Source organism: Urocitellus parryii, chromosome 2 (assembly GCF_045843805.1).
Source record: "Urocitellus parryii isolate mUroPar1 chromosome 2, mUroPar1.hap1, whole genome shotgun sequence".
Classification (NCBI taxonomy): Eukaryota; Metazoa; Chordata; class Mammalia; order Rodentia; family Sciuridae; genus Urocitellus; species Urocitellus parryii.
This window is the reverse complement of record NC_135532.1, coordinates 194409727-194432627: the sequence shown is the minus strand read 5'-3', so window position 1 is coordinate 194432627 and position 22901 is coordinate 194409727. Positions and strand designations below refer to the sequence as shown.

Below are 22901 nucleotides of genomic sequence, written 5' to 3'. Positions count from 1 at the left end.
ATCATATATCTTCAAATCTAACATATCACCAATTTTAAGATGAATTGTTTTCTCTGTCACCAAAAAGAGAAAAATATATCACTACTGTGCCAATCATTGCAAGAAACATCCAAATTGAAGACGCACTAAAATGTGAAAAGATATAAAAATAATTTGTTAAATTATATTCTATCTAGTTCTTTATCCAATCCTCAACTACACAATAACTTTTGGGTACTGAGTGATTTCAGGAGACAGAAGTATACCAAAAGAAGAAAACAACATAGTCGATATTCTAAGGACTGTTCTAATTGAAGTAACAGAACAAACATCTGGTGGAGTATGAGCAGGTCCTGGGAAGCAAAGAGAATTCTGTGATTTTAACTGGTTGAAGATAAATTTCCAGCACAGAGACTGTCACCATATTCTACCATAGTCTTTCCCTTTTTATGTTTCAGGAGTTGAATTTTATTTATTGCCAACCACAATCCATAAAACCTAAGGTTATAGCTAAATAACATCTCAAACAGACTTCTCCCTTTATTTTACAAATATAGTTAAATTGTGCTTAGTTTATTGTCTTGAATCACAAAGAGGACAATAAACCACAACTTTTATTTTTATTTTATTTTTTGGGTACCTGCAATTGAATTCAGGGGCACTCGAAAACTGAGCCACATCCCCAGCCTTATTTTATATTTTATTTAGAGACAGAGTCTCACTGAGTTGCTTAGCGCCTCACTGTTGCTGGGGCTGTCTTTGAACTCTCGATCTTCCTGCCTCAGCCTCCCAATCACTGTGATTACAGGCGTGCACCACTGCACCTTGCCAAACCACAACTGTTACTTTCCTTGGTCTTTCTCCACGTGCAGGAGTGTCAAAGATGTGTGATATGTTGAAGTATAGATTATAAATGCATGTGTCTATTAGTGTGAGGAAGGGGTGCTTGTGTGCATGTATATGAGAAGATTAGCCTATGGAACTGATTTAGGCATTCCTATCTGTATTTCTGTGATTCAGAGAGCACACTGAACTGAAAGCTCATCACTGGAAATGAAAGTTTTAATATTTTAGTTATTTTCCAAAACTATTTATGATAATTTACCATTTATAATTATATTACTTTTGATGGAAAATATCTGTTTAGTGTTTGTCTCCCAGACTTTAGTGTTTAAAACCTCCTCAATAGTATATTATTCATTTAAAGGTTAAAAAGAAAATAACATGAAAATAAACAGAATATTTATTAGTGAGTACATTCAAAGTATATTTTAAAATGTAATAAATGTCAAATGTAACTTCTCTTTAAGGGATAATTTTCAAAAAATTCTCATTAGTTCACATTAAAATTTTAGTATCCTTGAAAAAGCAACATCTCCATGCATGCGCTACATATACATTCAAGTTTGTGAACACTGTCTTCATTAAAAGTTTAAATGACAACCACACATTTTAATTAAGTACGAAACAGAAGCATATTCCTATTATAGGCTTGGATATGCTTGTTTCATCAACAAAAGATTTCCAATTTTAGACTACAAAATAAACTCCAATCCCTGCAAGTTTGATGCCTTTGCTATATTATTTTAGAAACTGTACAATGCAGAATAGTAATAAAATAAGCTCAAAGGATGAGGGCTCAAATGTCATTATCTACTATGTTAATTAGTGGATTGCTATGCTGTTTTGAAATGCATTTTCATGCAAATTATTAGTTTATTCTTAGGCATGCTTAATGACACACATCAGTAAATAGCAAATCAAATGATAATATAAAATACCAAGTACTACATATTTCTTTGTGCAAATAGGAAAATTATTCTAAATACTTTACAGAATATTTCTGACTAACTTACTAATAAAAGGAACTTTTTTTTAAGCTTAGAAGATTATAACTTTAAAAAGACACCGAATAAATAGGAAACTCAGCAAAGAAGAAAATATTTTAAAAGTGTCATATTTCTACCCTAGCCCCACCCCAAAGTTTCAACTTTGCTTATTCTATTAAGGACTATTCAAAGAGCTTATAAATTCAATTACCTAATAAAGCAAGAGCAATTATTTAGAACTTCAAAGGAAAAAATAACAGATTTTTATTCACCTTTTAACCACATACTTTGTTACCAAAATGAGTTTCTGTGATGTAGACTCAACATTTTTAAAAAAATACATTATGCTTTTGAGCTCAAAATGATTTTTATTTAGGCTATAAAGAAACACTTCCCCTCAAACTAACTCTAAGACAGCTTGCCAACATGTCAAATGTGATATGTTTAAATGGAAAAGATAATAAGAAACTCAAAATTGTATAAAAAATAAGGACAACTATAAGCAGTAAGCAAGCATCATCTGAGCTATTTCAAGTAAACAACTGGCACAGGAAATAGCCCCCTGAAACACTAAAACATCATGGGAGCAACTGTGAGCTTTGGGATTGAACAACTGTACTTTAGTCCCAGTTCTGACAATTATCAATTGTGTCTCTGAGCAAGTTACTTAACTTCCTTGAGGTTCAATTTGTCCTCTGAAAATAAGGCCATTTATCAGAGGGCTGTCAAGTAATCTACATTGAGTATTTAATACAGTATATAGTGTTGAGGAAGATGCTCAAATTATTAGCTGCTGTGGCAATTATTATTATTACAAGCCCTAGACTACTTAAAGTGCTATCCCAAGAAATGAAAAAAGTGGGTCTATTTGTCTTCAACTTACTTTTTACAGTCAACTTGGTTTCTTCTTCCTTTATGATCTTTATTTCTATTTCCTCTCCTCATGTCTTTGTTCTCAGTGGAATCTAAGACTTTTCCCATTGTTTTAAATTTTTTATATTAATGTTTAATCACACAGTGCATAGAACCCTTTGAGGACTAGATACTTTTTGAAGTTTTTTAAAATGGAAAGTGCTTCTTAAACTTCTGAGACACATTTGAGTTTTTTTTTTTTTTGGGGGGGGGTGGTGGTGGTGAAACTTACTCTCTTATTCTATCTACACTAACTAAAAATAAATATTCCCCACACATTCTTCTATATGCTCTGATTTATTATCATTATCAACTTCTAACATACTATATATTTATTGTATTTTTTCTTTCTTTTTAAAATACAATCTCTATATGGGATTTCTTTTATTTTCCCCTGACACCTAGGATCTAGATTAGTACTTTACTTATTTGTTAGCATATCTTCTTTTCATTATTTTCCTCTTGCAGTCTTTCATTGCATTTTGATTTTTAATCATAATAATTTTAATACTAATTTAATAGTACTCCAATCATCAAGGACCAACCTTGAATTTTTTCCCTTGGTGTTAACATTTTTGGATCTGTACAAATAAACCTTCTAACACAACCCTCTTTCTTTATCTGTAGAGTTTAATTTGGACATTTCAAAAGACTTTATATTCTTTATAAATAGATTTATAATGGAATATGTATAATGGAAAAGATAACCTTCTTTTGGATAACTCACAATAGTTAAACAAATGCATGTCAGTTTGAAGCAATTAATTCTCAATTTAATAACTGATTTGTATGAGTCTTAGAGATAGACATTTTACATAATTCTTAGTTGACATGGATAAATGATTACAAGTTTATTAAAGACAGCACATACTCGAAGACCTTCATTATCAACTTGACTGGTTAGCTTTCTCTATACAAATAATTAAAGTTCAACATAGAATATCAAAGTGGCTTGTCAAAATCATGCATCTAATAATTAGCCAAGATCAGAATAGGCACTTTGTGATATTATTTTCTACCATTATCTGCCAGTTAAAGACTGTAAAGTGTATAAACATGATGAGACTTAAAATTATTTTAGCTGTGGTAACATAAACATCCTTTTCCTTCATTATTAGAAAAAATACATAGTTAATGTATATTCCTTTTTAAAATTTTAGCTTTTAAGACTAAATATAATACCATAGGATAGATCTTACTCAATGCTTTGGAAAGCTCAATGAGCAAAGGCTGATAGGTTGCCATGAAAAACTGTCAAGCCAAGCTTGTAGGCATGTCCACACAGGCATCACCCCAGTCACTCCTGAGAACCTTTGGGAACAAAGTTAATAACTACATACAATTATTGGGAGCAAAAAGATTCAAAATCAACATTTCTCCATTTGCATTTACAGAAAGTAAGAGTACTTTAGGTAGATACACATACTCATGTGAATACTAATAAAATATTTTCCAGGAGTATAATAAATATAGAAATTTAAAATTAAAACAACCATTTTAATTTTATTACATGAAAATAAGAAAAGATAACAAAAAGGAAGAATAAAGGTGTGAAGTTTCTTCTGTGAAGTGCCCATTTGTATCATAAAATGAAATAAACATATTTTAGCTATGATAGTTGGAGATAATTAACATAATTCAAATGAAGCAAAAAATCTGGCAAGTTTTGTCACATGCCAGAATATTTAGATTTATTAACTTACCCATAGTTATTTTACAAACATGAGTGTTATTCAGACCATCCAATTATCATTAGATTTCAAAATGATAAGACTCGTATGGTCCTGAGAGTTTAATCAAATATAGGAGGATGATTCTATATATCTTCTAGAAGTCATCTAAGGCAGCCAGCAAACAAAAAATAAATTTTCTACATTCAATATTTCTAAGGTGAAAAATATATATAATTAAATGTTCCTAACATATCTAAGGATGTGTTTACTGTGTGGGGCCAAAACAAATTAAAGCTCCTATAACAGACAAATATACTAGTAATATGCAGTGTGCATATCATAACTCCACTGCTCAAAAAAGAACATGAGAAATGACTTATAAAAAGAAGTGGTGAAACCAGAACTCTTATCTTTTACCTATTCTCTGCTACATGAGAAATTTAACCTCAAAATTCTTTTATCCTCTAAGATCCTAACTGCCTATCTTAACACTTCCTCAATCAGTTCCTGAGGCTCAAACTTACTCAAGTTAAAAAAAAAAAGTGATTATACTCTTAAAGTGAGTATTGCTATTTAAAACTATCCCACTTATTCCAAGTATTTTATTCTCTTTGATGCTTTTGTAAATGAAATTATTTTCTGAAGCTCTATTTTTTTTTTTTTTGTCAGAGGTGGGGTATTGGATTTTGAACTCAGGGGCACTCAATCACTGAGTTACATCCCTATTTTGTATTTTATTTACAGACAGGGTATCACTGAGTTGCTTAGTGCCTCACTTTTGCTGAAGCTGGCTTTGAACTCAAGATCCTCCTGCTCAGCTTCCTGAGCCACTGGGATTACAAGTATGTGCTACTGCAACCAGCTTTAAGCTCCTTTTCATTAGATCCCTGCTAAAGTATAGCTCATGCCATGGGCAAACAAAGTCATTTTAGTTCTTTCTTTGCAACTTGGATGACTTTTATTTCTTTTTCTTACCTAATTCTATGGCTAAGAGTTCCAGTATTGTGTTGGGGACAGTGAAATCATATCTTACTTATGTTCTTAGGGAAAAAGCTTTTTCTATTTATTTATTTATTTATTTTTTGCTATATCTATTTTAGGCTTTTGCTTTGAGGTTGCCCTGATGCTTGGAGGAAATAAAGTAAAATCATTTATTTTAATCATGGATAAATTATAAAATATTGGTAATAGAAATTGAAGAAAACACAATAAAAAGACATGTAGTGTCACTGAATTTGAAGAAGCAACATTGTTATATATCCATACTACATCAATAAATCTATCAATTTAATGGCATATCTGCCAAAATTCCATTTTTTATGGAAACAGAGAAAAATTCAAACATATATATGGAACCACAAAAGATCTGTACTACAGAAAGTCATTTTGAGAAAAAAAATAAATAAAATTGAAGGTGCCACAATACCTGAATTCAAAGTACACAAAGCTACTGTGATCACAACAGTATGGCATTAGCATAAAAATCAGATATATAAGTCAATGGATCAAACTACAGAGCCCAGAAATAAAACCACATATATAGAGTCTACTAAACTTTAACAATGGTGCCAAGAATACACAATGGGAAAAGGACAGACTCTTCAATTGGTGGAGCTCAGAAAACTGGATATCCACAAGCAAAAGAATGAAGGTAGACACTTCTCACACCACTCATAAAAATTAGCTCAAAATGGATTAAAAACTTAAAAGCCTAATATCCAAAATATATAAGGAACTTAAATAATTCAAGAGCAAAACACCAAATAACAGTTTTAAAATGGGCATAAGACTTGATTGAAATTTTTCCAAAGAATATATACAAATGGACATCAGGGGTATAAAAGAGTGGTCAGCATCACTAATTATTAGGGAAATGCAACTCAAGACTACAGTGAGACATCACTTCACATATATTGTAATGGATAGTACTGAAAAAATGAGTGTTGATGAGGATGTGAAGAAGAATTCTTGTTCACTCTTGTTGCGACTTTAAACTGGTACAGCTATATGACAATACAGGGGCTTTTGGGGGATAATTCATATTCAAACAATAATACATATGTTCTAGTGAGCCCACTTCAGGGTATATTTCCAAAGGAAACAAAAACAGTACTTTGAAAAGATATTTGGACTCCTATGTTCATAGCAGCATTATCTACAATAGCCAAGAAAAGTAAATAGTCTATATATCTGAAAATAGATAAATAGAAAAAATATGGTATTTACATAAAATAGAATGTTTAACCATAAAAAAGGAGATATTTCAAACAACATGGATAAACCTAGGGGACATCATTTACTAAGTGAAGTAATCCAGATATAGAAAAATACTATGTAGTACCATTTATGTGCAGAATCTTAAACAAGTCAAATTCATAGAACAGAATGAGAAAAGAGGTAGCTATGGGCTGGGGCAGGGATGAGAGATAGGGAAAATACTGGGATTTTGGTCAAAAGGGTAGAAAACTTGGGTTGTAAGATGAATAAGAACTGGTGAACTAATATATAGCACAGTGACTACAGTTAATAATAATGCATTGTATACTGAAAACTTGCTAATGGTATTGACTTTAAGTATCAACACACACACACACACACACACACAATGTAAAGTAAAGGATATGTTAATTGGTTAATTAGCCTGTTCACACTAACCAGTTCACTATGTATATATATATATATATAAAATGAAACAGGGCACAGTGGTGCAAAACTGTAATTCCATCAGCTGGGGAGGCTGAGGCAGGGGTATTACAAGTTCAAAGCCAACCAAAGCAATTTAGTGAGGCACTAAGCAACATAGTGAGACCCCTGTCTCAAAATAAAAGCTCAAAAAGGCTGGGGATATGGCTCAGTGGTTAAGTGCCCCTGGGTTCAATCCTCAGTACCCCAACCAACCAAAAATCACAGTATGAACCTTAAATATATACAATATATTTCATTGACACTTAGTTATCGTTATTTCTCAAAAAAAATGGAAAAAATTTCCCACTCACATTGATCTGTGCTTTTGAATGTTAGAAACCAGGATGGTATAAAACTGAAGTCATCATAAGCTTTTACAAATAAGAGCAAACAAAATATAATTACATTTAGTGAGACATGTGTTACATACATTAATGGCATTTCTTTAGGCCAAGAAAAAGATGAATTATCTGACATCCAAAAGTAAAACTGTACTGAATTTGTAAAACTAGATTTAAATTACATTTATTCACTTACCAAGAATATGATCTTATGAGACTTATAAATCTTTCTGTTCCTCATATGTAGACTAAGGATAAGAATATTTGCCTGACCATCTCTGAGACTATGGGAGGATAAGAGCAGTCAATGTGAATGAAAGCATCCATATAATGTAAAGTGCTATGCAAATTTAACTTTTTTCCCCATGATTATGATTTTAGCTGTAAATTTTAATTAATTTATTCTAACAGGTTGCAGAAATTCACCTCTATTCATTGTTTGGAAAGTTTTTTTTTTTTTTTTTAAATTTGTTTATTCTAATTTGTTATACCTGACAGCAGAATGCAATTCAATTCATAGTACACCTATAGAGCACACTTTTTCATGTCTCTGGTTGTTCACAAAGTAGAGTCACACCATTCGTGTCTTCATACATGTACTTAGGGTAATGATGTCCATCTCATTCCACCATATTTCCTACCACCTTCCCCTCCCTCTCCTTTGCCCTATCTAACGTTCCTCCATTCCTCCCATGCTGCCCCCATCACACCATTATGGGTGAACATCCCACATATCAGAGAAAACATTCAACATTTGATTTTTTGGGATTGGCTTATTTTACTTAGCATAATATTCTCCAACACTATGCATTTACCTGCAAATGCCATCATTTCATTCTTTTAATAATAATATCCCATTGTGTATACATACCACAGTTTCTTTATCCATTCATCTACTGAAGGGCATCTAGGTTGGTTCCACAATTTAGCTATTGTGAATTGTGCTGCCATAAACACTGAGGTGACTGCCTCACTGCAGTACACTATTTTTAAGTCCTTTGGGTATAAACCAGGGAGTGGGATAGCTGGGTCAAATGGTGGTTCCATTCCAAGTTTTCCAGGGAATCTCTATACTGCTTTCCATATTGGCTACACCAATTTGCAGTCCCACCAGCAATATAAGAGTGTGCCTTTTCCTTTTCCACCACATTCTTCTCAACACTTATTGTTGTTTGTCTTCATAATAACTGCCATTCTGACTGGAGTGAGATAAAATCTTAGAGTATTTTTGATTTGGACTTCTCTAATTGCTAGAGATGTTGAACATTTTTTCATATATGTGTTAATCGATTGTATATCACCTTCTGAGAAGTGTCTATTCAGTTTACTGATTGGATTTTTTTTTTTTGGTGTTTACTTTTTGAGTTCTATATATATCCTGGAAATTTGTGCTCTATCTGATGTGCTTGAGGTAAAAATTGGCCCCATTTCTGTAGGCTCTCTGTTCATCTCACTGATTGTTTCTTTTGATGAGAAGAAGCATTTCAGTTTGAATCCATCCCATTTATTGATCCTTGATTTGATTTCTTGCACTATGGGAGTCTTATTAAGGAAGTCAGGGTCTAATCCAACATAATGAAGATTTGGACCTACTTCTTTTTCTATTGGGCATAGGATCCCTGGTTTAATTCCTAGGTCCTTGATCCATTTTGAGTTTTGTACACGGTTAGAGATAGAGGCTTAATCTCATTTTGTTGCATATGAATTTCAAGTTTTCCCAGAAGCATTTGTTGAAGAGGCTATCTTTTCTCCAATATGTTTTTGGCACCTTTGTCTAATAGAACAGTAATTTTGTGGGTTTCTCTGTATCCTCTATTCTGTACCATTGGCCTAAAAATATATTTTGGTGCCAATACTATGGTGTTTTTGTTACTATTGCTCTCTAGTACAGTTTAAGGTATGGGATAGTGATATGCAACCTGCTGCACTCTTCTTGCTAAGGACTGCTTTGGCTATTCTGGGTCTCGTCCAGATGAATTTCATGATTGCCTTTTCTATTTCTATGAGGAGTGTCAATGGGATTTTGATTGGAATTGCATTAAATTTGGATAGTGCTTTTGGTAGTATGGTCATTTTGACAATATTAAGTCTGCCTATCCAAGAACAAGGGAGAGCTTTACATCTTCTAAGGTCTTCTTTTTTTTTTCTTTAGAATTCTGTAGTTTTCATTATAGAGGACTTTCACCTCTTTCATTAAGTTGATTTCCAAGTTTTTTCTTTTTTTCTTTTTTTTTTTTTGAGACAATTGTAAATGGAATGGTTTTCCTAGTTTTTCTTTCAGAGGATTTGTCACTGATATACAAACATGCCTTCGATTTTGGGGTGTTTATTTTATATCCTACTACTTTGCTGAATTCATTTATTAGTTCTAGAAGTTTTCTGGTAAAAATTTTTGGATCCTCTATGTAGAGAATCATGTCGTCAGCAAACAGTGATAGTTTGTGTTCTTCTTTTCCTATTTGTATCCCTTTAATTCCTTTCATCTAATTGCTCTGGCTAGAGTTTCAAGAACTATGTTAAATAGAAGTGGTGAAACAGGGCATTCCTGTCTTGTTCCAGTTTGCAGAGAGAATGCTTTCAGTTTTTCTCCATTTAGAATGATATTGGCCACAGGCTTAGCATAGATAGCTTTTACAATGTTGAGAAATGTTCCTTATATCCCTAGTTTTTCTAGTGGTTTGAACATGAAGGGGTGCTGTATTTTGTCAGATGCTTTTTCTGCATCTATTGAGATGATCATATGATCTTTAAGTTCAGGGGCTGGAGTAGATTCTATTTTTTATTTTATCATTGATTTCCAACTTCATTTCATCATGATCTGATAGAATTCAGGATAGTATCTCTACTTTTTTGTATTTGCTAAGAGTTGCTTTGTGGCACAATATATGGTCTATTTTAGAGAAGGATCCATGTGCTGCTGGGAAGAAAGTATATTCACTTGTTGATGAATGAAATAGTCTATATACGTCTGTTAAGTCTAAGTTATTGTTTTATTGAGTTCTATAGTTTCTTTGTTTACCTTTTGCTTGGAAAATCTATCCATTGGTAAAAGAGGTGTGTTGAAGTCACCAAGAATTATTGTGTGGTGGTCTATTTAACTCTTGAACTTGAGAAGAGTTTGATAAACATACATGCTCCATTGTTTTGGGCATATATATTTAGGATCCTTATGTCTTGTTGATGTATGCTTCCCTTAAGCAGTATGAAATGTCCTTCTTTATTGCTTTTGATTAACTTTGGCTTGAAATTTATTTGATATGAGGATGGAAACTCCTGCTTGTTTCCACAGTCCATGTGAGTGGTATGTTTGAGTGATATGTTTTTCTCCAACCTTTCACCTTCAGTCTGTGGATGTCTTCCTGTGAGTCTCTTGAAGGTAGCATATTGTTGGTTCTTTTTTTTTTTTAATCCAATCTTCCAGTCTATATATCCTTTGATTGGTGAGTTTAGGCCATTAACATCCAGGGTTATTATTGAAACATAGTTCGTATTCTTGGTCATTTTTGGTATTTAACTTGACTTGGTTTCATTTTAGATTGGTTTTTCTTTTAGTGTAATACCTCCCTTTGCTGATTTTCATTTCCTTCTCATGGAATATTTTGCCCATGATGTTCTGTAGCAGAGGCTTTCTAGTTGTAAATTCTTTTAACTTTTGTTTATCATGGCAGGATTTTATTTCATCATAAAATCTAAAGCTTAATTTTGCTGGATATAAGATTCTTGGTTGGCATTCATTTTCTTCCAGAGCTTGGTGTATATTGTTCTAGGATCTTCTAGCACTCAAGGTCTGGGCTGGGAAATCTGCAGAGATCCTAATTGTTTTCCCCTCTATGTAATATGATCCCTTTCTCTTTTGGCTTTAAATATTCTATCCTTACTCGTTATGCTAGGTATTTTTATTATAATGTGTCTTGGTGTAGATCTGTTGTAATTTTTTATGTTTTGTGTCCTATAAGTCTCTTGTATTTAATTTTCCAATTCATTTTTCAGGTTAGGGAAATTTTCCCATAGGATTTCATTGAAGAGATTGTTCATTCCTTTGGTTTGAATCTCTGTGCCTTCCTCTATCCCAATAAATCTTAGATTTGCTCTTTTGATGTTAACCCATAATTCTTGTATGTCCTGTTCATGGTTTCTTACCAGGTTTACTGTGTGATCAATTTTATTTTCAAGATTGTATATTTTGTCTTCATCTGACATTTGGTCTTCCAAGTGATTTAGTCTGTTGGTGATGCTCTATTGAATTTTATATTGTATCCTTCATTTCAAGGATTTCTAATTTTTTTTTTTAGTCATAGATGGACACAGTACCTTTGTTTTCTATTTTTATGTGGTTCTGATTTTTTTTTCAGAATCTCTCTCTTTCTTGAAGTAGTCCTTTGCTACCTGTATTTGCTCCCTTATCTCTTTGTTGGTATGATCAATGGTTACCTGTATTTGTTCTCTTATCTCTTTGTTGGAGTGATCAATTTTTGCCAGTATTTGTTCACTTAGGTGATTCTTTATTCCACAGATCATTTTTTTAAAAAAAATATTTATTTATTTATTAATTTTAGTTTTTGGCGGACACAACATCTTTGTTTGTATGTGGTGCTGAGGATTGAACCCGGGCCGCACGCATGCCAGGAGTGCGCTACAGCTTGAGCCACATCCCCAGCCCTCATAGATCATTTTAATGATGTACATTCTGAACTCCTTCTCTGACATTTCATCAACTGTGCTGTCTACAGATTCTATTATTGTAGTATCTTGGTTTTTTGGGGGCACATTCCTCCCTTGTTTTTTCATATTCTCTATGTGTCTTCCTTTCTTGCAGTGACGATCTGAGGTATTACAGTTTCTACCGTAAAATCTTATAGTGTTCCTGCACCTCACCTTGGTGTTGGGCTTCTAGACTCTGGCTGGTGTCCCAGGACAAATGCTACTGCAAATAAAGGTGGTGGTGGCAATAGCAAAGAAAACTCAAGATAGCAGTGGGGGTGTCCCAGGATGAATGCAATCATTTTCAGAGAAGGAGCTGAAAGAGTGGGCTGTCTATTCTGAGATGCACCTGCCTCCAGAACCTATCTGATGTCCCAAGGTAGAGGCTACTGTGTGGGAGGGCTATAGTGATGGCTCCAGTGTCCCAAGATGGAGATGGGGTAGGCCTGGGTTCTGGCATGGGTCTACTGGTCTGCAGGCATAAATTTAACTTTTGAAACTAATTTTGAAACCAATTCTAAAAAGAAGCTTATAGATTTCCTAACCCAAAAAAATCTGTTTAATTTGAATGGGCCGAACTAGGTTATGGAGTTCTATCTAAAAAAATCTATGAATCTATGTTGCCCAGTATTTCCTAACAATCATTAAACATCACAAAATTATATACTGCTTGGTGAGCAGGACACAGGCCATGTAGGGATGGGTGAATAAGAAATATCTTCACAGAATAAATAAATAAATAAAATAGTGACATGATGAGGATGTATGAGCTACTCAAAGGAAGTGGGAAAGGAAAAGCAAGAAACTAGATTTGTATCTTAGGAAAAAATCTTTTAAAAATGTGTGGAAAGCAGAAAAAGAAGACAGTGCTGTAACATACTGTGAAGGAGAACTATGATGGGTGGGAAAATGATACAAGAGTAAGAAAGGAATTTAGCAGGGTACAAAATACCTTTAATTTTCATAATGTTAAAGAACTGAAAGGAATACTGTGATACTGAACTTGGGAATAGAACAAGAAAATAAGAAATCAGACCAAGAGAATGCAAGCAATAGAGAGGGAAAGTGCCTAATTATTCCATTCATTCATTTCTTTCCATTTATTATAAAATTTTTATGGAATTTTAAAAGTATTTATGATAGTACTGATGATTTTAGTAGCTAACATTTGCTGAGCATGTAATATGTACACAGTAATGATACAAATCAGTCTTTCTTGCACATTAATTCATCTAATTCTGAAAACAATTTAAGAATACATGGTTTAAAGACAAAAACTCTAAAAAACAAAGAGGCTACTTTCATAACACAAATAAGGGTAGAGGTGGAACTTGAACTATCAGATGGTCATATTCTAGGACTATCCCCCTAAATATAAAGAACTTGGGGGGGGGAGGCAATCATATTAATACTTATAATTTTATAAAGGAATTAAGCAATTTTCTGATTTAATTAATGTTCCAGAAATTAAACACTCATTTTAACTGACTGCCAATGAAAGGTAATATGATTGCACTTCATTCAGTTACATAATAATTAAATAATTTACTTGACAAGCTCTAAACAACATTTTTCTTATTCAATAATTAACACCATATAATTATATAAAAGGATAATTAATTGAACAAATTCTTATCAATAAGAATTAATTAGGCATTGTATCATCATTAGGATGAGAGAAACTACATTTATAGTATTAGAGTTAGTTCTTAGAAGAGGTTACAACTGAAGTGAATGCTTTCAAGTACACACTGTTCATGGCTCTAATTTTTGTATTTTTCTTCTGGATAAATAGAAAGTTGTCTTGGTTATTGCGTTCATCTGTGCTGAGGAAATCTTAAATAATCACAGTGAACCAGTAATTACAGCTTTCTTTCATTTTCAGAAACTTTATAGGGTACTGAGGTACCATTTTCAAATGTAAATAAAAGACACACTGCTTAGTCTGATCATGTGAGATTCTGAGTTAAAAGAGCTTCACAGAAAATATCAGACCTGCAAATAGTATTTCACAGAAAGAAGAGCTGAAAAGTTTTATGGCAGGTAGGAGACACTCAGTGAAAAACTGATTAATTTCTACTATCTGGAAGGAAAAGGCAAATTAGCACTATATTAAAAATTTAATTTAGACACAGCATGCAGTATTTAGATAAAAGATGATACATATAATTTACTTTTAAAAATAGAACAGATTGAATAAAGGACTATTTTAAAAGAAAAGGTTAGATGTAAAATCTTTTAGGCCAGTGCTTTTGCTCTAGATTGCCTTCTTCCTTATCTGTAATGTGCTGATCCTGAGGAAAGAAAAGGGTTGGCTAAATGTGGTAATGAGTTAACATGTTTGTAGAGGGTATGACACTAAAGTTGCTCCACAAGTATTCTAACTGAAAGCAGGTCCTAGCAAATTTTAGGAAAAAGCTAGTCATTATAGTCAACTTTGTACTTTATTTCTTAAACAGTCAGGGTTCTTTCACCATGCAGATATATCTTCCATTTATTCATTCCATATATTTACTTGATACTCCATCAATTTTTCCTCCACCTACTATTGTACCAAAAATTTAGCTGTATGTTGCAAGTATTTAATGTATTCTAAGATATAATAGCTAATATGTGGATAAAGCTCAGGATTATCATATCTTGAAGTCAATTAAAACATAATTGTACTTCTTTTCACAAGTTGGTGAAAATGATCACCCTGGGCCCAAATGTTTTCCCTCCCATTAGTGATACTATTACTAGGTAAGTATATACTATTTTTAAAGGTTATAATAATATATCTGATTTTTTGCCTCCAGAAGGATAAGAAATGGAAGAAAGAATTTTTGAGCTATTGTTAATTGACATGAGAGGACCATCAAAAATGAGGAGACCATCATTGCACAACTGAGCTATGAACCAAAACCACAGAAATTCTGTTGAATATTTTACAGTATTTGGGATGACTATTCAAAACAAAGCTTTTCCCTATCACACCACCAAACAAACAAACAAGAAACACTAGAAACACTTGTACATGATAAGGACTTGCTTATTATTCATTATTACTTGTAAGATTATGAATATATTGTAAGAGAACCTAGAAGTGCTACAGTAGTTACAATATTTTAATCATGCAAAATATTTTTCTTACTTTGTGGTTCATCTCAAATTCCTAGATAGAAAATTGAAATTTAATTATAGTCTCTTCACTGTGGAGGAGGGGAGGGTACTCATCCATCATTATCATTAAATTACAGGAATCATTAGGAGAAAGTGTTTAACAATAAAAAATACTCTAAAGGACCCCTACATAATGTGTAAAAGTATTGCTGTCATCTTGACACTAAAGTGGGCTAACCTAGATAATGTGTGTATATATTTCTATTTTGAAGCTATAGAAACAAAATTACCTATATTAAATATAGACTTGTTGGTAAAGTATCTGTCCCTGCTCACATAAAGATTATTAAATTACAGCACAAAATAAAGTCACCCAAACATGAACAAACATGAAAAAAAAAGCTTGCATCTGTTGAAAGTCATAGTGTAGATCATTCATGAGGAAACCTGTATTTTGATTTTTAGTTTTTAATCAAAACAACTATAACTTGCACAACTAGTAAGTCTAGATAATATATTTATTTAATTCAGAAATCAAACCTTATATGTATTATAAAATCTTGAGAGAATGAGGCATTTAGCTAATCTTAAATTAAGCCCTTTGTTTTTATTTGTTGCATAAAACACAGATTCTAATGCACACAGTATTACATAATCACACTTCAAAGTCTTCTCTAAAACCTCACCGCAACACCTCTGCCTTCAGCACTCACAAGCAAGTGAATCAAAGTGACCTTATGTGCTCATTAGAAATTCTGTGTACAGGTTGCAAATGTTAGAGTCTGAATTTACATTTTCAAAAATATACCTTGCAGCACTTAATGAAAATATTTCCAAGATCTTGGGTCAAATCCAACTATTTGCTCATCTACTCCCCGAGCTTTAAATATTTTTGGCCTAGATTCATATTCTTTACAAGTCATATTTGTGAGTGCTCCTCTTAGCATCTTGATATTGTAATAGTTTTAAGTACCATGAGAAAGGGGACTGCTATATTTTGTACACCCCTGGCCCAGCAGCAACCTGGCAAATCATATAAAAAATGATTGTTTTGTTGTTTATGTTCTCACAATTTTATTCATTTGTACAAAGTCACTACCTAATAAATAGGCTGAGAGATTTTAAGTTTACCTAAATATTATACAGTAAATTTAAATTGATATGATAAATTAGATGGGTTTAACTTTAAACAAAGAATTGTGGCACATTTAAATTCCACCATATAGAAAAGTCATGATAATTGAATACACATATTGTTTTATTTCCTTAAAAATATTTTTCTTTTCAGAAAGATGGTCACAGATCACAAGGAAGAATTCCTGGAGAAGGATTTGCAGAGGGTGATGGTGGTGCAGGAGAAAGGTTAAATGACTCTGGGGAAGATTGGCTGTGCTGTAGATTTGTGTACAGTTTTCTAATGCTACCTATTTCCCCGAAACTATATCAAAAGCATTTTTAACATTATAGGAATAAATCCTCATCAGTGATATCACTACTACCACACTCAACCACATGCACATAGCCATGAAGAGACTAAGTAAAAGCACAATGGTTTACCTGGGCTTTGTGATATACAGCTTGAGCTTCCTTGGCCACATCCTCAAGGGACTTAGGCCTCCTGATTTGTTTATTATATGAGCCTCATACAATCTACACATGGTGTGGCTGGTAATATTAAGCTAAATACTTAATAAAGATGATTAATCAAAAGAAAGAACTCAAGAAAGGTACCATAATAGCCATATTACTCATATTCTCCCCCATATAACTAAAAAATGTAGCATCGCCATTTATATTATTCAAACTGAATTAGAAGAGCTTTCCTTAGGAGCTTGGCAGTTTTTATTTTGTTTCAATGATGATTTGATAATATTCTAGGTGAAGAAATATAACTAAAGAAACACAATAATGGTTCTGATAATATGAAGGGCATTATGATTTTTTTCTTTACAGTTAAACAATGCGAAGTCACAAGCAAATATAACACATCAGGAAAATGTGCTCTATCTTTCTAAGCATGAAATGTGAAACCTGCCTATTTACCAAGTACATTTAGGTCTCAGCTCTGCATTACTCACATAGCTATCTACTATATTAAAGAACATTGGTGATTATTACACTGAATATTAGCAGCTAAAAAGACATACACGAGACAGTACATAGAAAAAGACTTTTTCCTGTTGTTTTTGTTATTTTCCTAGAATACAGCTGTATATTCTTTTGCAGAAAAATATAATGTCCTTTAGTAGTAGCCATGAAGACAATGCTCAAAACCTGATTGATACAAATCAGAATTGCCTCTCAGTTTTCTAAATCTATTGTCTTATTTTGAAGAGATAGTTAAAAGCCTTCTTTAAAATGTTTCTTCTAACTTGTCTGGCATTACCTCTAAAATAGCTCCCTATACAACAGTTTCTTGAGAAGACAGCCAGAATTTATTCTCCATAGATCTGAGAAAAAGTTTATGGCTTGCTATTTGATATAAAAGATATACAAGTTCAAAAAATGGAACTGTTCAAGAATTCAGAAACATTACTTATAGCAGGTTTATATTTCATAGTGATAGAAATTTAAATGACTTCTTTAGAAACTTTATATTTTTTCTGGCACCAAATTTTGCTTTCCAGTGAATTAAAATTTGATGAATTTCTTTACTTGATTAATACATCCAATCTTGTCACTGTAGATTCTCTGCAGTGCAAATCTGTATTTAATTTACTTGCTCAGTAGTTGAAAATAACAATGGCACAGAGCACTTTGCTAAAATCGAAAAACATTGCATAGAAACCCTAAATTTGTAAATATTCTCTGTATCTAAAATCAATCTATAATACTAAGCTATGATGTAGTTTAAAGAAAAAGAATAAAGTTAAAATGACAGAAGGTCAAAAAGAAATGAGACCTTGTAAAATGCTAAGGACAAGGAGAAGAACTCTTAAAGCTAACTTTGGAACTACAAAAAGTTAAAAGGATTATCTGTATGCTGCTTACAGAAGAGAGTATAATCTCAACAGAACGGTTCTACTGTGGTATTCTTTTAAATTTTCTATTTGCAGAAGGCAAAAGTTAATTGTAGTTTTTCATGTTCAATGTTAAATGTGGGTTTAGAAATTCAAATCAATAATGGAATAAAAAAATAAGGGAAATATGATACTGTACCAAAGGACATGTAGAGAAAACACATATTTTTTTTGAATACAAATACAGCATGAATAAAAAATGGATGTTATATTACTATCTATTACTAAGACAGTAGCATGGAGAAAAAGGAAGGTAATAGACTCCCTGTGAGACTTGCTGATCATATCTGGAGTATATCACTGTTCTGGAGACTCAATGTAGTACTGGGTGCATTTTGATAAGAGAATAAATAAAGGGGAAAAGTCTAGAATTTATCATGAGAATTTAAAAACAAAAAAAGTTGGTCTAGAAGAGGGATAACTTGGGAGAGGTGGCTGTGAGGAGCACATTAAATGCTTTTTCTGATGTGAATAGCTGGCATATAGAAAAGGTGTTAGGACAGAACTAATGCATTAATATTTAAGGACAATTATTTTACTTTTTTCCTAATGTCTATATTGTGAAATAGTAAGACCTTAGGACTGGAAAGTGTTCTCATCAAAGACATTTGTTTATCTGTGTAGAAATTTCTTCATGGGATCTAAGAGGGTAGAACACAGAACCTCTTAAAATTCAGATTTTTCCTTAAATATTTTTTTTTTATCAATGGATCTTTATTTTTATGCGGTGCTGAGAATCCAACCCAGTGTGTTACACGTGCTAGGCAAGCATTCTACCACTGAGCCATAACCCCATCCCCCCAAATTCAGATTTTTATCATTTCAGTCTTAGAATTAGGGTAGGGCTGTTAAAAGATGTCTAAGTAGAAGGTGTAGTGTAAGCTATGCTAGAAATATTATCTTGCTCCCCTCCAGTCCAAATAGAATCCTTTTTAAATACAATTCTTCCATTAGATATCTAGATAATTAGTTCTTGCATACTTTTTGAATATTTCAAGAGATGTATAAAATGGAAATGCCTTTAGAGGATGCAATAACATATATAAATTAGCTATTGCTTGTTTAGAAAAAGACATGAATAAAATACATAGTCGAAATAAATAAGGTCCCCATAGGCACAAATCTGTAGCTAGACAAAATGCACAAACTTATTGCTTCTATGACGATATGGTCAAATTTTCCAAGATATCTATATCATTACAACTTATAATTAGTACAATTTTTGAAATAAAAATTATTTATTAAAACAGAAAATTTCTGCATAGCAAGTATCTGTAGACATTTAACAAGATCATCAAATTTCAGAAGGTTTATAAAATATATCAGGTTTTTATATACAAAGTAATTCCATATAAGTAAATAAGCTAACTTTTGGGTGGATTCTACTCAATAAAACATTCTATGATATTAAGTATGTTTTCATTTAGTAATATTTGTTAATTAAAACCAACATATTTTATTTAGATAACTACAGCTAGAGCTAAACAAGACTTTACTCTGAAACATCATCATTGAAAAATCCCATGTATTTTGATTTGACAATTTTAACCTATTTCCGATTCCTTCAACTGATTACTTCTTGCTTTGCTACCCTCAGCAATAATCCTATTATTACCATTTTTTCACATTTTTTTTTACAGTGAAAACTTGTATTTCCTCTTCTACATCCCATGTCCAAATATTTATTGAATTCTTTCACTATCAGAGAAAGCTTCATATACCTTTTTTTATTCTATTGCTATTACTTTAGTTCATGCCCTAATCATCTTGAAAGTATACTGCAATTACATAATTAAGAGAATACTTCTAATCTCTCTCTCTTCATGAAAACTCTCTTACAAACTGGTTCATGAGAACTTTTCTTAAAGCATGCATTCTTACAAGTAGTTCCCTAGTTCAAAAACCTTCAGCAACTCACAATAAAACCATAGAAAAAGGCTAAACTAATTAACAGGGCATAAAAATCTTCTGAGATCTCAATCTATGTTTTCAGCTTTATCTGTTAGTACTTCTTTTTATAGTCATTATTATTCAAGCTACCACTGTACTATACATTATCTAAGGATATTTTATGTTTCCAGTCACTGGAATTGCCTTCCTCAGTTTTTTCCTAATATATTATTGCCCATTTCTCAAGGTCTAGGCTTAAAGGTCTTTTATTCAATATGATGTTTTCCCTCTTTCTATTCTTCCTTGTCCTTATCCTCTGTTCTCTCATGGGACAACTTGCTCCCTTACCATTTACTGCATTAGCCTTACATCAGAGTTTAGTTTTATATATCTCTTCTACTTAGAATCAAATACTGGGAATGGGGTTGTGGCTCCACAGTAGAATGCTCGCCTTGCCCATGTGAGACCCTGGGTTCGATCCTCAGCACTACATAAAAATAAATAAGTGAAATAAAGGTATTGTGTCCAAAAACATTTAAAAGAAGAATAATCAAGGAGATTGTAAGAAGATGACAACAAAGACTGCAGTAGATAGCAAATAATCTGTTAATGCATTCTGATTTGATTACCTTACTATATAATATATAAAGTAGGTATACAGGTATAGGAGGATTTGGTCTAGGGGTTACTTATAGTCTCAAAATCAGAAAGGTCTTGTACCAGTTGCTGTACTTTCCATATTTGTTTGCATTTCTTCATGGAGATGATGATAACATTTTCTTCTTAGAATAGCCCAGCAGTTTTTTAGTGTGGGTAACCTCATCACATTGATTTCTTTGAATACACAGGAGACAGATAACTGAATATTCTGTGTTAAATGGAACAAATTTACTCAATCAGTGAGGGCTACAGCCTTCTCTCCTAAATGTTTTCATGTCATGGGGGCCAGTGATTGACTAGGTGGGGAGAGAGTGGGGAACAATCTCTCTGTACCCTAAATGTCTCTGGGTGGTATGGGGTAGCAGCAGATGCTACAAGCTACTCACTGCACAGCACTGGTCCTTTCCTTCTTTCTGGCAGAGCAACATTCTGCCTGGGTGTCCTCTCTACCAATGGGTTCACTTGGTGAAGTTCAGAGCTAATTCTTGATTAAGTCACTCATGGGGTAACATTCTCATTCCCAGAGATTTTTGCAGAATGTAAAACTCAATACTGGTCAGGGAATTGTGAAATGAAATTTTCTAGAGAAATGACTTCATTCTTGAAAAGATACACAAAGCACAAACCATGTTTTCTAGAGTCTGAAGATAGTATACTTAAATCCCTGGCTCTTATCTTACAACAGAGTCCTATCTTTTGAACACTAGTGACTCTCTGAGGGCTGGAAGGCAGAAAGAATGAACCAGGTATTCTGATAGTGTCACAGTGGTGGGGTCACTCTACTTTAGAACTTTCATTGTGTGAGAAATATATTTCCTGTTTTGTTTAAACCAGTTGAACAGAGGGTTTCTCTTAGGGTCCCTGGAGAACCATACAGGATTTCATGTCTGTGTCAGGCATCTTGTGCAGGTGGCAGATGCTAATCCTCATTAGGGCTTTAGGGCTAAGCAAATTATTTTTTGTGCTGATTTGTTGCTAAAATCTAAATCTCTAACTGGATCTAAGTAACTGTCAATATATCTTTAAAATGCACCGCACTTTGCCTTTGCAACAATATCAAATTTTGAAGTTACTGATGTGTATTGTAGTCACTATTTAAATGCTCTATGAGGGCAGTTTATCTGCCAGGAATATTCCTATACTTATGGTATCTAGCACAGGGCTAGCACATGGGTGTTCAGTATAAAGATTCTCAGTAATGTTTATGAAGTGCATAGAAGAATGAGAAAATGAATAAAGAAAGAATATCAAAAACATTCTGCTTTATCTGTTCCTGATACTTCCATTGTCCTGCTTCCTTACCAATTCTAGACAGAAAAAGAGAAAGAAATATATCTCTATAGCTGCTGTCTGCTCTTTCCAACTTGGTGGAGAAACAAAATGGAGATGATTCTCAGAACCAATGTATAAATATTTTCATAAAGGAAAAACTCCAAACCAGGTGCGGTGGTACATGCCTATAATCCCAGCGGCTTGGGAGGCTGAGGCAGGAGGATTGAGAGTTCAAAGCCAGCCTCAGTAAAAATGAGGCGCTAAGGAACTGAGTGAGACCCTATCTCTACATAAAAATAAGAAATAGGACTGGGGATGTGGCTTAATGGTCAAGTGCCCCTGAGTTCAATCCTTGGTACCACGCCCCCACACAGAAAAAAGAAAAACTCCAATTAATTGTTTTTTATATTGCTTATTAGAACAAAAAATACTTTAAAATTATTCAGAACCAAATGTTTTTAAAGGCTGAAGGAAGGTCAGGAATAATTTAGTGTAACTCAGCTAAGCAAAGATTTATCGAATAACTCTCTCAAGTGCTCCTTTTGCCCTTGAGGAAACTGAAAGTTACTGTGATCAGTATTAGTCTTCTTATATGCTGAAATAAAACAAAACAAAACCCCCCCCAAAAAAAAAACTAAACTAAATCCAAATGACCATATTCACCAGTAAAAAAAAAAAGGATATTTTCCTGGTAATGCTGTTCCAACTCGGTAATCAGTGTAGCTCTTGTTTGGGTGGAAGTTGAAAATAAAAAGAAGACCTGCTCTCTCAAAAGCTATAATCTTGTTTCCCTCGTGCTTTTCACTCACAAAGGCCTGCAAGAATTAACATGTTACA

At 33.0% G+C, this 22901-nt stretch overlaps 1 protein-coding gene across 1 annotated transcript in view; it reads right to left on the bottom strand.

Moving 5' to 3' along the window:
- The window catches only part of Gbe1 (1,4-alpha-glucan branching enzyme 1), a 261346-nt gene that overhangs the window by 12981 nt on the left and 225464 nt on the right, over window positions 1-22901 (bottom strand). Inside the window, exon 14 of the mRNA XM_026400300.2 lies at window positions 22749-22879. Within this exon, the coding sequence (XP_026256085.1) occupies window positions 22749-22879 (131 nt within the window). The remainder of the gene's footprint in view (window positions 1-22748; window positions 22880-22901) is intronic.